Here is a 15,498-nt window from a genome sequence, read left to right on the forward strand (position 1 = left end):
GCATTTATTCCCTCTCCAATATTCCTGTGAACCACAACCTTGGGGGTTTGTTAGATTCACAACAAATAAATATGAGATCTTACTGGCAAAATGAGGTTAGGGCAATGAGGTCAGAAATCAACCTCTAGGGTGCCTGGGTGGCTCAGTTGGTTGAGCAGCCGACTTTGGCTCAGGTCATGATCTCACGGTTCATGACTTTGAGACCCATGTTGGGCTCTGTGCTGATGGCCTGGAACCTGCTTCGGATTATGTGTCTCCCTCTCTCTCTACCCCTCCCTTGCTCATGCTCTCTCTTTCTCAAAAATAAACATTTAAAAAAAAGTTAAAAAAAATCAACTTCTAAAAATATATACATGCACACGTATTTATTTCTTTCTCTTCACACACCAGAGACACACCAAATAAAAAGGATACCAGGGACACACAATGACCAGAGTATGAAGAGCACAAATTTTAAGTGATGTCAATTTTGAGCACCAAGATCATATGACCATAGGGAATTCACTTTTCTTGCTAAGGTATCATTTCCTCAGTGATGTTTTCCACAATCACATCTATTTGAAGACTAGACAAGTGAAAAAAATGGCCCAGTAGTGTCTGACACATACACAGTCTCCATATGGTCAGTTCCTTCCCTCTTTTGAAATTACTCTTTAATCATTTTTATGTTTGGTACTCTGACACCTATGGGCTCTTTTCAGAGTAACATTTATAAATGCATAAACCTAACATATAGATTGGAAAGACAATGTTACATTAAGATATAATTATCAAAATGTTAGAACAAGAAATTATATGTTTCTTTGTAATGCAAAAATTGCAGTAGCAATGACTGCAAAATACTTTAAGATATCTACAACAAATGAAATACCTATGATTTTCACAGTTGACAAAAAAGTCACAGGTACTAAAGTGATTTGTTGCCCTAAAATTCAGTTAAATGCATGTTCTCCTTTCTCCATTGAGGTTTTCAGACACCAGGATAATTACATATATTGCAATGACAAGGAATTTTCACTTCCTAAAGATTTTCACTTAAAGTGATTCAATTTATATGTCTGAAGCTGAAATCCTCATGGTTACAGACTGTAAAGAATTTTAGGTAAAGAGGAATCATATTTAGGGAATATAATAAATACCTTAAGGCCACAAATGAGCATGCTTCAAACATGCTAGACTCAAACATATAACTCCAAGTCTTGTCCTGAAGAGCTGGTGAGGGTAAAGCCTTAGCAAAATATATGTTCGTGTCTAGCAGGTCTCGGGCTTTCTGGCCTCACGACAACTTTATATTCTTGGAGATCCCAAAATAAATTTTGTTTATGTAAGCTAAAAATATGTATATTTACTAAACAGAAATCAAAATTAAGAAAATTTTTAAATATTTACTAATTCATTTAAAAATATCAAATTCTATTAATATAAATTTTGTAAAAAAAATAACTATTTTCCAAAATATATGTTAATGGGGCTCAGTGTTTCACATTTTTACAAATATTTTAAACTGAATTCATTGCAATACGCTGTTTGGTTGAGGCACATGAAGAAAATCTGTTCTTTCTCAGATACTTATAAAAAAGGACTATTTTAGTAACTTGTTCAAGACCTATACAAATTCCTTCTTTGATACTATCTATACACTAAAACTCCACAGGGTAGACTTTAGTTGCAATGTCAAATCTGAAATAATTTCAATAAACTTTTAGTACTACTACATTAAAATTCATTGATCTGTCTTGCACTTTGAATGGATCTTTTATATATGCATGGTTTTTAACTTTTTAATGTGCACATTGCACATTGGTCATATGGAAAATACTAGTTTGCTGAATTAGGTAGATCTTCCAAATGTTGATCTATTTCATTATATACTATTATAATATCAGTTATTCATATCATGAGGGTTTCACAATAATACTAAAAAGCTGTTAAGCTTCAGGGTGATAGTTACCAGTTTTCCAAATTCTAATTTTCACTTAAGAGCTCAAGTTTTATCACTGGCAACAACTTCTGTCTGTGTGTTTTCCTTGAAAACAGGCTCACTTTTATCCATTTTCAAGAAAATGTCTGACGAATATCCAAGTGTGAAGAGCCATGGTTTGTCACAGTAATTCTTACAACTAAAACTGGCATTCCATGAACAAGGCAGCTAGTTCAGACTGCAACTCAATTGCATGAGTGCTTTAACTTAAGATAACCATCAGTATACAAAAGAACCACTTTATATGCACTTCCCATTTTATAATACAGAATATTAAAAACAATGTTCACCTGAGGATTGATATTCAATAAAATTAATGATTATTATATAAGAATAGTCTTGTGTGAAACTTTTTTTAAAAAAACAGAGTGTGTGGTGACACAGAACACAAGGGACTGCTTCTACTTATATGGTTTAGAGCCACTGCCTTGATTTATATTAGGTGCAGCAGTTTTACCCACCACTAGTTTTGAACCATCAGTGTAAATGTCAACAAATTATAAATGGCAAGTAGTATCTTACTATTATTATTATGAAAAGAGTTATGATTTCATGGAAACCTCTGAAAGGGCCTACACTTTGAAAGCTGCTACTGTTGCAGCTACTAAGTTTTCTCAGAAACTCAGTTACCATTATGTATAACCATTAATGGATTCAGTAGCTTTTCAGTTAGGATGCTCCATGTTAGGCATGCTATCACATGGGCACTCTCGCTTTTATTCATTTCATCCCACTCTGGAGTTAGAAATGGTCTAATGTTGAAACTGTTTCATCGTCCCATCTCCAAGAAATGTGGAAAACTTTTGGAGCCTACACTTCAGCCTCCCAGACACCTGTTTTTATTCTAAGAGTAGAATTACAGAATGTTGTATTTAAAGTTTATTTATTTTGAGAGAGCCTTAGCAAGTGGGAGAGGGGCGGGGGGGGGGAGGGAGAGAGGGAGAGAGAGGGAGAGAGAGGGAGGGGGAGGGAGAGAGAGGGAGAAGGGGGGGAGGGAGAGAGAGAGAGAGAGGGAGGGAGGGAGGGAGAGAATCCCAAGCAAGCTCCACACTTTCAGTGTAGAGCCCGATGTGGGGCTCCATCCCACGAACTGTGAGATCGTGGTGTGAGCCGACATCAAGAGTCGAATGCTTAACTGACTGAGCCACCTGGGTGCCCCCAGAATGTTATATTTAAAAGCTATTAAATACCAAACTCTTGTCTTTAACTTTCTTCTAAACAAAAGAAGAGTGGTATAATAAATAGGCAGCAGTGTTCACAAGACAGTGTTTATAAGGAGCAGGTATTAGAAGAACAAAAAGAATGTCCTCTTTGTGAATTAAAACATCTCTACTCCAAAGGCTTCCCTCTTTATCTGTAACTGCACTTAACGTGCTTTTTGTTTATTCTATATTAGCAGCATAGAATGGTTTGAGGATACAAACCATGTCCTCTAAGTGTATCTTTTCCTTAAATTGTCATGTTACATGAATCTTCTAAGAGCACAAAAAGTCCAAATTGACCACTTCAATCATATAAAACAGTTGAAAAACCTTCTTCTATGACTTTAGCACTATTTAGTATATATCCAAATTTCTCAAGAGGGATGTTCAATTAGACATACTGACTTTTTAAATGAGTCCCTCAGAATGTTCATAACCAGCCAAGTTTTCATGAAATTGCATAGCCAATAAGTATTAAAGAAACAGAAAAGTGAGAGAAATTGTTCCCCCTAAATTACTAATCAATAAAATTTAGTCAATTTGAAAAGTAATGAAGAAACTACATGAGAACTGGTGTCACCATCAACAACAGAAAAAACAGTGAAGCAATGTCCACAACAGTCTTAGAAAAAGAACACATATCCTGTTTTATAGTAACCCAACACATGCTTCTAGTATAGAAGCAAATGATGGATAGCCTCAAGCAGAGAAATAAGCACCTCTGGGTGCTTCCTAGAAGTTCAGTCAACCAAGAGAAAAATTAAAATAAGGAAATCAGAATTATAAGCACCATAGTAAATAGAGTAGTGATGATTACTAAACCATCCACTTACAATAACTAGCAAAAATCAGGCTGTGAGGAATTGAAAAAAATGTAGAAGCTTAACACTAACTCTATCAAAGAAGTATGTTTTAAGTTGAAGAAAAAAAAATATAAAGATATAAAATTTATTTTTCTTCCACTTTAGAAGAACTTTTAGGAATACCTCTAACAGTTAAGAAATACTTAATAGATGTTCATAAATTCCTTCACTTTCCTTTTATATTCATGAATAAACGATTTAACAAAAAAGAAACACAATTGTACAATACCATCTTCTAGAACTATTTCTATCTAGATATATACCCCTGCTATCTGCTTATGTGCACAAATGTCTTATATAGTATCACTTAAAATTAAGTAATGATTTTTTTCTGATGGTGGAACTTGGGACGATTTGGGATTATTTATTTATTAATTATTATTCCTTACCTCCAGTTTATTTAACATATAACATTGTGTATAAAGTGTACAACATAATGACTAGATGTATATACTGTGAAATGATTGCCCAACTAAGGTTAGGGAACACATCAAACATCTCACATAATTATAATTTTTTCTTTTTGGTGGTAGTGTGAACTTTTAAGACCTACTCTCTTTAGCAACTTGCAAATATGCAATACAGTATTAGTCACTACAGTTACAGTGGTGTACATTAAGTCCACAAACTTACCAAACTTCTAACTGGAAGTTTGTACTGTTTGCTCACATTCCCCCATTTTCCAAGGGTGATTCGATTTCCTTTGCCTTATCTTTCTCTTTGTTTCATTTACCATTTTAATGAAAATAAGGTCATTATTCAAAATAACAAATAAAACCTCTCCCTTATCAGGGGAAAAAAAACAAGTTTAAAAGTTCTGCTATGTTATCCTAAGTTCAAGACATTACATCCCAATATTTTCTCTACTAACAATGTGAAGAAAATGATTTTTGTTGCACTTAAAATATTGTATTAACCTCTTTTTAGACTATTCATACATTAAGCAGTCATGTCTTACCTTCTGAGCATACAAAACACCAGCTAACGTTAACATGCTCATGATTTCGGCAGCCCCGCCGAGGTGTAAAGTGATTAGGGCAGATGATACTATTAGATGCAAGGATCTTGGACCCAGCAGCCAGGCAAAAGTCATTGGCATGGTATGCCACAGGGCAGCGGACACAGCGCATCAGACGACCTAAAATTACAAGCAGGAAAACCAGAGTAGCAGACAAAAAACAAAGAGATTAAGTATAAAACAACACGAGTTACTGAAATCTTTGTCAGCACTGAGAAAATGTCACTAACAGAAGGAAACACTACTAGGACAAGGGATGATAAAACACATAATTCACTATGAAAAGCTCAGATGGGAGCTATGTGATAAGTTGCCACAAAGAGTCAGATCTCACGACTATTAAGTGAGCCTGCCTCACCAAGAAAAACCCTATATAATCCATTGCCTAGACTCCTAGGAAACCTGGAATCAGCCTCAAACTAAATAGAAGGGATGTGCACAATCAGAAAGAAGGCCAGCTGGGAGGGAGAAAGACTAATAAATAATATTGCTTGGTACTATGTGATTCTTAAAGCCGGAACTTTAAGGTGAATGAACCCCTTCCAGATAAAATATGTCCTCTAACATGTATCACACCAAATAGAAACCATTACCAAATCATCTAAATGTAATCTACAATAGCAACTAAAAATGGGAAGGTAAACTGATGGTTAAACTGTAATTTTGATCAAGCAAGTTAAATTACTGTACTTAAGAGTGAGGAGATCTATGTCCAAGGAATCATATTACAAAAGGTACTGCCAGTCTAATTAAAAGCAAAGGCAAAACACTGCTATGTTTTTCCTCCTCAATCCCCTATGGGAGAAATGAGGGCTCTGTGGGCACACAAGCATTTAATAGTAGAGACACAATATTTGGCTTGGGAAACTTAGTAAGAGACCCTATTATTATTGAACAGAAATAAATGATTGTTTTCCCAATGAGAACAGACCTAAAAACTTGAATTTACCTGGAACTATAGGCAGTTTTGGAAACTTTAGCTCTCAATCTAACTATAATGCAGGAAAGAGGTTTTAGGATAGAAGTTTCCATTTAAAAAAAAAATAAACCAACACAAAACAAAAACCTCAATTCTACCCTAAATTCATGTCTGAATGATATCACATCTGACAACCATAGATATAAAGGGTCCATAGGAAACGAATAATACACTTTGGTCTAATGGAGTAGGGGGAGAAAGGCATGTAGCACAATATTTTCTCAAACTAAGAAATCGAAATATTTCAAACCACCACATAACATTAGGGCTCCACAGAATACAATGTGGGAACTGCTAGACTAGTCCATTATTCTCCTCTCTCTCACATAAAATGCTGACACTCTTGACAAAAGCTAGAGAGGCCACGAAGAGATGCCAGTTAGCACCTGGAAATACACACTGCCAATGAAAGCGAGGTTCTACAATTAGACTGGTTCATGTGAGAAACTCATACCTTTAGATGCAGAAACACTGGCTGGATTAGCAGCATGGCAGGTTATACAGATGTGGAGGGAGCACCGGAAGCCCTTGTTCTGCATAACAGTGGGTGGATACTTCTGGACACACTCTTCATGATAAAACTTTCCACACAAGGGCAAAAGGCACCTTTTAACATCTTCCCCACTCTGCTTACAAACAAAACAGGTATGGATTCCTGGGAAACCGAAATAAAGTAATAAATTAACACCAATTTAAGAGTTCATCCAATGCTAAAGCATTAGATGAAAGTTTTTAAGTACACAATTCTGTACTAAGTTCCAATATGGGGTGTGTGTATGCATGTGAGTATGTGTGTGCGTGGGTGGGGGGAGCGGGAAGGGTAGTTCCCATACCACCAAGCACTTCTCCAACACCAGCTAGGTATCTTACAATTCAACTTAATTCTGAGACTATATACCTGGCAATAACATCATATCCCACAGATTAAGGACTCAGTTCTACATGACTGCCCCATCCTCAACTTCAGATGCCACTCTCAAGTCCAGGTTGTCACCTATACTTCTGACTGGCTATATATCAGAGGTTCTCATGACCCTGTCTTCCTCAGGTTTGATTAGTTTGCTAAAATGGCTCACAGAGAAAGATTTTTATTTATTTACTGGATCACCGGTTTATTACAAAAGGTTGTAACTCATGAACAGCTAAATGGAAGAGACGAATAGGGCAAGATATGAGGAAAGGGTATGGAGCTTTCATGCCTTCTCCAAGAGGCACCACTTTCTTCTTAATCTCCACATGTTCACCAATCATTCAGAAGCTCTCTGAAACCCACCCTTTTAGGTTTTGATGGAGATTTCATTGCACAGGCATGGCAGATTAAACCACTGGCCAGTGATTCAACCTCCGGCCCTTTTTCCTCGCTAGAGATTAGGGGGCTAGGAATGAAAGTTCTAGCCCTCTAATCAGGATGGGTTCTTCTGGCAATCAAGCCCCCATCCTTAGGTGTGTCTTTCATTAACATAATAAAATACACACAAAGGACATCTTTATCACTCTCACCCCTTAGGAGACATCAAGGTCTTGGGAGCTCTGTGCCATAAACTAAAGACCAAAATACACATTTCTTAGTATAAATCACAATATCACAGTAAAGAACTTTCTAAGAGACTGATTAGGATGACAACGTGAACCCACTGAACAATCAATCACTGAGAAAATCTTGACAATGTTTGCTTGCTAATGTGACACAATAGGAACTACACATTACGTACAAAGCATTCCTGCCAGAAGAAAACTGACCTGAAATTAATTCAGCCTCTAGATCTAACTACAAGTTCCAGGAAATATGGAAGAGATAGAGGAAGAAGTTAAAAGGACACCTCAAAGATGCAATCAACCAAATTTACAATGTGGAAAACTGAGCAGGACCAATCACCGTTGTCTCAACAAATAAATGACACTTAAAAATAGGGTGGGAGTAGTAATGTTGTAGATTAAGAGAAATTAAGAGACATACCAAAAAATAAAGAAAACCTTATCTGGATCTTGATTCAAACACTATAAAAAGACATCTTTGAAACAAATTGGAAAATTTTTAAATGAGACTGGGTACTGTATAATTTTGCTACACATTAGATATATATCCTTAAGTAGTAACTGTTACACCTTTTGAAATACATGGGTAAACAGAGGTAGAACACCAAGAAGTACTGAAGCTAAGTGATGAATACGGGGGGAATCTTTACACTGTTCTACTTTTATAAATGTCTGAGGATTTCTTTCTTTTCCTTCTTTTTTAATGTTTTTGAGAGAGAAACAGCGAGAGTGGGGAGGGGCACAGAGAGAGAGAGAGAGAGAGAGAGAGAGAGAGGGAGAGAGAAACACAGAATCCGAAGCAGGCTCCAATTCACAAGCAGTGAGATCATGATCTGAGCCAAAGTCACATGCTTAACTGAGTGAGCTACCCAGGTACCCTGAGTGTCTGAGGATTTCTGTAATACAAAGTTTAAGAAAAGAAAAAAAAAAAAATCCACCTCTCTCTGAGAAGCAATACAATGTAAAGGAAAAAGCTCAGGCTTGAAAGACACATCTGAACTTGCCTCTGACACTTGCTGGAAATAGAAGCTCATTAAAATAGCCCATCTCACCTATAAATAGTAAGTTTACCCAACTAATAATGATTTTAGGAAAAATTTTTAGTTATGCATTTGGAAAGAAGCAAACTACTTACTGTCTAATGCCAAGTAACTCACAGCCAATATTAGATTAGAATAACCTAAATTACGGGACAGTCACTCCCCATTAGGAAAATAGGGTAAGAAATGACTCCTTTATTCTTACTCTATTCATCTTTACTAAAACCAGAGTAAAATTTCCTACCCTCAAAAATAACTCTTTACCTCACGTCCTATACAAAAATTGATTCAAACTAGACCATAGACCTAAATATGAAACCTAAAACTATAAAATTTTCATTAGAAAACAAAGAAAAGTTTTGTGACACTGGATTATGCAAGATTTATTCAATATGACACCAAAGCAAAATCTCTAAAAAGAACAAACTAATAAACTGAATTTCATGAAAATTAAAAACTGCTCTTCAAAAGACACCATTAAGGAAATGAAAGACCAACCCACAGACAGGTAGAATAATTTTAGAAGTATGTATCAGATAAAGAACTTGTGCCCAGAATATATACAACGGGCTCTTAAAACTCAAAAGTAAGAAAATAAACAAATTAAAAAAAAAAAAAAAAGATCTGAATGGACACTTCACCAAGAAGTCAAAAAGCACATTAGGATGCACAGGGGCACATGGGTGGTTCAGTTGGCTGAGCGTCTCATGTCAGCTCACGTCATTATCTTATGGTTTCTGAGTTTGAGCCATGCTATCAGTGCACAGCCCACTTTGGATCCTCTGTAACCATCCTCTCTGCCCCATCCCTGCTTGTACTCTCTCTCAAAAATGAACATTAAAAAAATTATTTTAAAAAAAAAAATATATATAAACAAAAACAAAAAAGATACACAATACCATTCATCATTAAGAAATGCACATTAAGGGGCACCTTGGTGGCTCAGTCGGTTGAGCGTCCGACTTCAGCTCAGGTCATAATCTCACAGCTCATGGGTTCGAGCCCCACGTTGGGCTCTGTGCTGACAGCTCGGAGCCTGGAGCCTGCTTCGGATTCTCTGTCTCCCTCTCTCTCTGCCCTTAACCCACTTGCATTCTGTCTCTGGCTCTCTCAAAAATAAATAAACATTAAAGAAAAGAAAGAAAGAAACACACATTAAAATAACAATGAGAAGGCACCTGGGTGGCTCAGTGGATTAAGAATATGACTCTTGATTTCGGCTGAGGTTATGACCTCACGATTCATAGGATCAAGCCCTGCATCAGGCTCTGTGCTAACAGGGTGGAACCTGCTTGGCATTCTCTCTCCCTCCCTCTGCCCCTCCTTGAGCACGTGTGCACACGCTTGCTCTTTCTCTCTCAAAATAAATATTTAAAAATAAAATCACAATGAGATACCATGATACATCTGTCAGAAGGGCTAAATTTAAAAAGACTGACAATACCAAGTGTTGATGAAGATGTGAAAGAACTGAAACTCTCATGCATTACTGATGAAAATTTAAAATGGTACAAACACTTTGGAATACAGTTTGAATGTTTCTTAAAAAATTAAACATATACCTACCATGCCATTCCACCCTTACGTATTTACACAAGTAAAAAGAAAATGTGTCCATCCAAAGACTTGAATGTTCACAGCAGCTTTATTAGTAATACCCCAACCTGAGAACAACCCAAATGTATATCAATAGATGAATGAATAAACCACCTGTGATATATCCATACAATGGCATACTACCCAGCAATAAAAAGGAATGAACCTGCAACAATGTTGTTGAATCTCAAATTAAGGGGCGCCTGGGTGGCGCAGTCGGTTAAGCGTCCGACTTCAGCCAGGTCACGATCTCGCGGTCCGTGAGTTCGAGCCCCAAGCCAGGCTCTGGGCTGATGGCTTAGAGCCTGGAGCCTGTTTCCGATTCTGTGTCTCCCTCTCTCTCTGCCCCTCCCCCGTTCATGCTCTGTCTCTCTCTGTCCCAAAAATAAATAAACGTTCAAAAAAAAAAAATCTCAAATTAACTATGCTGAGGGATGGTTTCACAAGGGGTTATATACACATACAGACATATATATGTCAAAACATATCAAACTACACTTTGTGCAGCTTATTGTACATCAACTATACCTCAATAAACTATTTTAAGACAGAGAATGAACTACTGATACACACATTAACATAGATGAGCATCAAAAACGTTATATGGAGCCAGACACAAAAAAACTATATATGTTTTGTTCCACTTATATATATGAAACCCTTAAAAAGGATAAATTTAATGTGTAGTACCCAGAAAGCAGATCATTATTTGCCTGAAATAAGATTTGGGGGAGAGAGGAGCATAAGGATTAACTGTAATAAGTACAAGAGAACCTTCTGAAGTGATGGAAATGTTCTAAATCTTCTCCATGGTTGTGGTTACACAGGTGTATATAAATTTTATCAAAACCTATCAAAACATACATGAAAATGAGTGCATTTTATAGTAGGTAAATTATACTTCAGTGAGGCTAACTTAAAAAAAAATAGTTTTGCCTTAACTTGGTCAGAGAATATCACATTATAATAAAGATAAGACCAGTGGGGTGCCTGTGTGGCTCAGTCGGTTAAGCGTCCAACTTCGGCTCAGGTCATGATCTTGCGGTTCAGGAGTTTGAGCCCCGTGTTGGGCTCTGTGCTGACAGCTCAGAGCCTGGAGTCTTCTTCAGATTCTATCTCCCTCTCCCTCTGCCCCTCTCTTGCTCGTACTCTCTCTCTTTCAAAAATAAAATAAAATATTAAGAAAAAAAAAGGTAAAACTAGCAAAACTGGATCATTTGCACAAAAGGCAAGAAGTTCTAAGATTAGGATAAGAGATATGCACATACCAAAACATTTTTTTCTAAATTTCATTTACAGAGGTGGATGGCACTATTTTCCATAATGATTAAAAAGCCCACCATGCAGGGACAAAATGACTCACAGCTATCTTGTCTTCCAGCTTTTATTCACACGCTACTAAAAGTAGTGGCAGAAAGATGAGATAACTCAATGTGACAGAGCCACTTATTTAAAGACACAAGTTGGGGCGCCTCGGTGGCTTGGTCGGTCGGTTGGGCGTCCGACTTCGGCTCAGGTCATGATCTCACGGTCCGTGGGTTCGAGCCCCGCGTCGGGCTCTGTGCTGACAGCTCAGAGCCTGGAGCCTGTTTCAGATTCTGTGTCTCCCTCTCTCTGTGACCCTCCCCCATTCATGCTCTGTCTCTCTCTGTCTCAAAAATAAATAAACGTTAAAAAAAAAAGAAAAAAAAAATAAAGACAAGTTAATTCTGTCTCTTGTTCCCACATGGGGTACTCTAAACCTACACTCTATCCTTCAAGTGAGAGACCACCTTTCCCCATCATTCTCACCAATGTAAGAAAAAAACTTCAGCTTCCTTCTTCTGCCTCACAACTTCAAGGAACATTCCTATTTTATCTTTTTGCCTCTTCAAAATTATTCTCTCCTGTCTCTATAACTGTAATCCTCCAATGATTCCCTCTTCTGTTATAAAAATTTATTTCTCTATGTGGTTTTTAACCTTTATCCTACCAACACTCAAGATGTTCTTCCTCTTGACCCTATAATATCCTCCCTTCAACTACTGTCCTCTTTTCCATGGTATCAGGCTTCTATAAGAAATAGTGTATACTGGTATCCAGGCACCCTTCAACCTGGTTTAGTATGGCACCCTCTGGCAAAAAGTCAAGCCTTTCCTCACTGCCAAATACAACTGTCTCTTTTCACGCCAGGACCTCCTTGGTTTCTCTGCCACATCTGCCACTGCTTATGACACCCCACTGCCCCCGGCTTCACAGCCATTCTTTGACTAGCTCCTCCTCACATTCCAGTAGTTCTTCTATGTGGGCATGCCCTAAGTACTGTTGTCCGCCCACTTCTCACTCTACACATGCTTTCACTCAGGGCAGGATCACACACACTTACGATTTTAATGACTTAGGAGTGTAACAGCTGTCATCCCCCATTTTTTTATTACTTAAATGCTGTAACATTCAGTCCGACTTCACCTCATGTCACGAGTTCGAGCCCCACATCAGGCTCTATGTTGACAGCTCGGAGGTGGGAGCCTGCTTCGAATTCTGTGTCTCCTTCCCTTTCTCTCTCTGCCCTCCCCCGCTCACTCTCTCTCTCTCTCTAAAAAATGAATAAACATTAAAAAAAAATTTTTTTTAAATCTGTAACATTCACATATAATGCTGAAGAAAGAACAATCTCCTTAGCACAGCCTGTGAGGTACTTTACAGGCTGGTTCCATCTGACCATTCTTAGTTTCTGACCCAATTTGTATATTATAACTCTTAAAATAGGTCTTTCCCTTTTGGTAAACAGTTTTGTCGACATATGATATACACACAGAAAAGTACAGCATCCTAAGTGTATAGTTCACAAATAACCATAAAATAAACTCGCTTATGTAATCACCAGTCAGCTCAAGAAACAGAAAACACTGACAGTAATCCAGAAATCCTCCTTCTCACTACCAATGCCTCTTCCCTAAAATACCTTAAACACACAAACCTATGCCTCCTATTCCCTAAACAGTCTATACTTTAATTACTGGACCTTCTATTCTTCCTCTCCCCACACCAATGACCATGTCTCTCTTAAAACCAAACTCAGTTTTTTTTCTCTGTGGCACTGGTTCATCTTTGTTTACCTATCACTTTAAATGTATCTCTACTACAATACTTTTGCACCGCATTATACCATAAAGTCATTATTCACTTGGAATTCTTTTCTACAGGCAAAGATTACAAAGCACCTATCCGTGTCTGCAGCAACTAGCCCAGTATCACCACAAAAACAGTGTATCCAATAAATGTTGGGTTTTCCTGAAAAACTTAAAACTCAGACCATCTTTGGAAGAAGACCCTTCTGTTTCTACTTCACCTGTGCGACATTCATTGCAGATAAATTTTCCTCTCGGCATCTCAGTTAGTCCAAGGCACTCCAGGTGGAAAGCCCCACAGCACTGAGCCTCACATAACAGCAGCTCACCCAGTTTCTCACAGTTCTGTTAAGAGAAAGAAAACAGGTATGTCTACAGAAAAAGGATTTTAAAGTCCCGAACAGAAGGCCTTCATGAAGGCAGAGGTTAACTAGCAGCTTTCTAGAAAGCAGAAAGCCCTCTCTTTATTCAGCCAATATTTAGTGATTAACTCCTCTATGCCAGGTACCACAAGGTCCCTTGGCTTTCATGGTTCACATATTCTAAGAACAGAAAATACAAGTAAACAAACAAACAGGAAAGATAATGATAAGATTAAGTAGAGAATTCAAATAGCTATTTTGGATTGGGTGATTAGGAACGGCCTCTCAGACAGGGTTCTGAGCTACTAGTCAGTCATTTAGTCAGACAGAAAGACCAGGAAGACCAGTACAGAAAGTCCACAGACAGGAAAAACTATGTCATGTCTAAAAATCATAAGGAAAATCAGTGGACTAAAGTGGAACAAAAGTTAGAAGTGGTAGAAGATGAGGTAAGAAAAAGGCAACAGCCTGATTGTGTGGCCTTACACATTATGGTATAGTTTCAGATTTTATTCTCATTACAAAGGTATACCATCAAAGGTCTTTACCAAGGGAAGGCTAAAATCAAATATTCATTTAAAAACAGATCTCTCTGATTACTACATGGAAAATGAGTTCAAGAATGAGATATGTGAGAACAGTAGCAAAGAGACAATCAAGGAAGCTACTCTAATAGTTCAAGCAAGAGATACTGACTAGCTACACTTGGATTGTAACAGTCCCAAAAGGGCTCTACTCAAGGTTTGAATGACCTTTGAGATACATCTACAACCATCTCAGAGAGGCCACTTTTCTAAGATGATCTCATCTAAGATAGGGTGCCATTTTTGATAGAGCCTTAGGAAATAAAGATCTGGATGTTTGTTTCAAAACACCGTAAGATTTATGAAAATTCTGCAAATTCCCAACATTTGTTACTTTTATCCCTCTAACATCCTGACTTGTTTCCCCATACTGATTAGCAGAAAAATATAAAAATGACAAAAAGTTTTATACTTACTGGGTGAGGAAAGGTGACTAGGCAAGTCTAATACATTTAAGAACCCAAGAAACAGAACTGGTCTTGGCCACTTAACATCATAATTTAAATAAACAAATGAGTAGGAGAACTTTGGGGAAAAGGCCAGAGGCAGCCAGGGTTAAGAACAGACAGACCCCCAAGGTCTTAATCAACCTATAGTGTAAGTTAGTCTTAAACTTTGTCTCTTTCATTATCTCCTATTCACATAAAAATTGACAACTGCCATGTTTTATATATTCACAGTGCCAGTGATACCAGCTTTTATATACAATAAACAAATCTGCTTTCATCATTTAAACAGGAAAACTTCAATTACAATACATATCAAAGAATAATGTTTTAAAATTAACCAAATGTTATGGACTAACCCTTTAATTGGGATGATTATGTAATTCATCTTTCAGATTAGGAACCATAATAAAAGGACACAATATTAATAAATTATACAAGGACAATAGATTTAAACAAAGAGTGCCCAAACAATCCAGGGCCACAAGGCCACTATAGCTTTAACCATTTTTTCTTGATAATCTTTGTGGGCATACACTCTCTGAGAACTAACAGTGTGTTTGGGTGCTCATCAGAATATGATCAATCTTTATATAACAGCGAAAATGAACAAAGAAACAAAGTTGAAATTCTATTGTTCATCATAGCATATCCTGGGCTTGGGTTATTTTTATTTTTTAGCCGTTTTAATTAGAAAAGAGGAAGAAAAACCAAGTATCTTCAATTTTTTATATGTCAGCTTTTAAGAATTTACAAAGGTAAATCAAGCCCATAAAGAGAG

The 15,498-nt window shown here is 37.2% G+C and overlaps 1 protein-coding gene across 8 annotated transcripts in view; it reads right to left on the reverse strand.

Annotated features, from left to right (window-relative positions):
* NSD1 (nuclear receptor binding SET domain protein 1) overlaps nt 1-15,498 on the reverse strand; it is a 146,059-nt gene that overhangs the window by 26,572 nt on the left and 103,989 nt on the right. For all 8 annotated transcript variants that reach the window (XM_027035480.2, XM_027035525.2, XM_027035534.2 and 5 more), the window contains 3 exons: nt 13,547-13,670; nt 6,498-6,698; nt 5,005-5,184 (listed from right to left, as the gene is read on the reverse strand). In XM_027035480.2, coding sequence (XP_026891281.1) covers nt 5,005-5,184; nt 6,498-6,698; nt 13,547-13,670 — 505 coding nt within the window. The remainder of the gene's footprint in view (nt 1-5,004; nt 5,185-6,497; nt 6,699-13,546; nt 13,671-15,498) is intronic.

The sequence above is a fragment of the Acinonyx jubatus genome, chromosome A1 (assembly GCF_027475565.1).
Source record: "Acinonyx jubatus isolate Ajub_Pintada_27869175 chromosome A1, VMU_Ajub_asm_v1.0, whole genome shotgun sequence".
In the NCBI taxonomy this organism is placed as follows: domain Eukaryota; kingdom Metazoa; phylum Chordata; class Mammalia; order Carnivora; family Felidae; genus Acinonyx; species Acinonyx jubatus.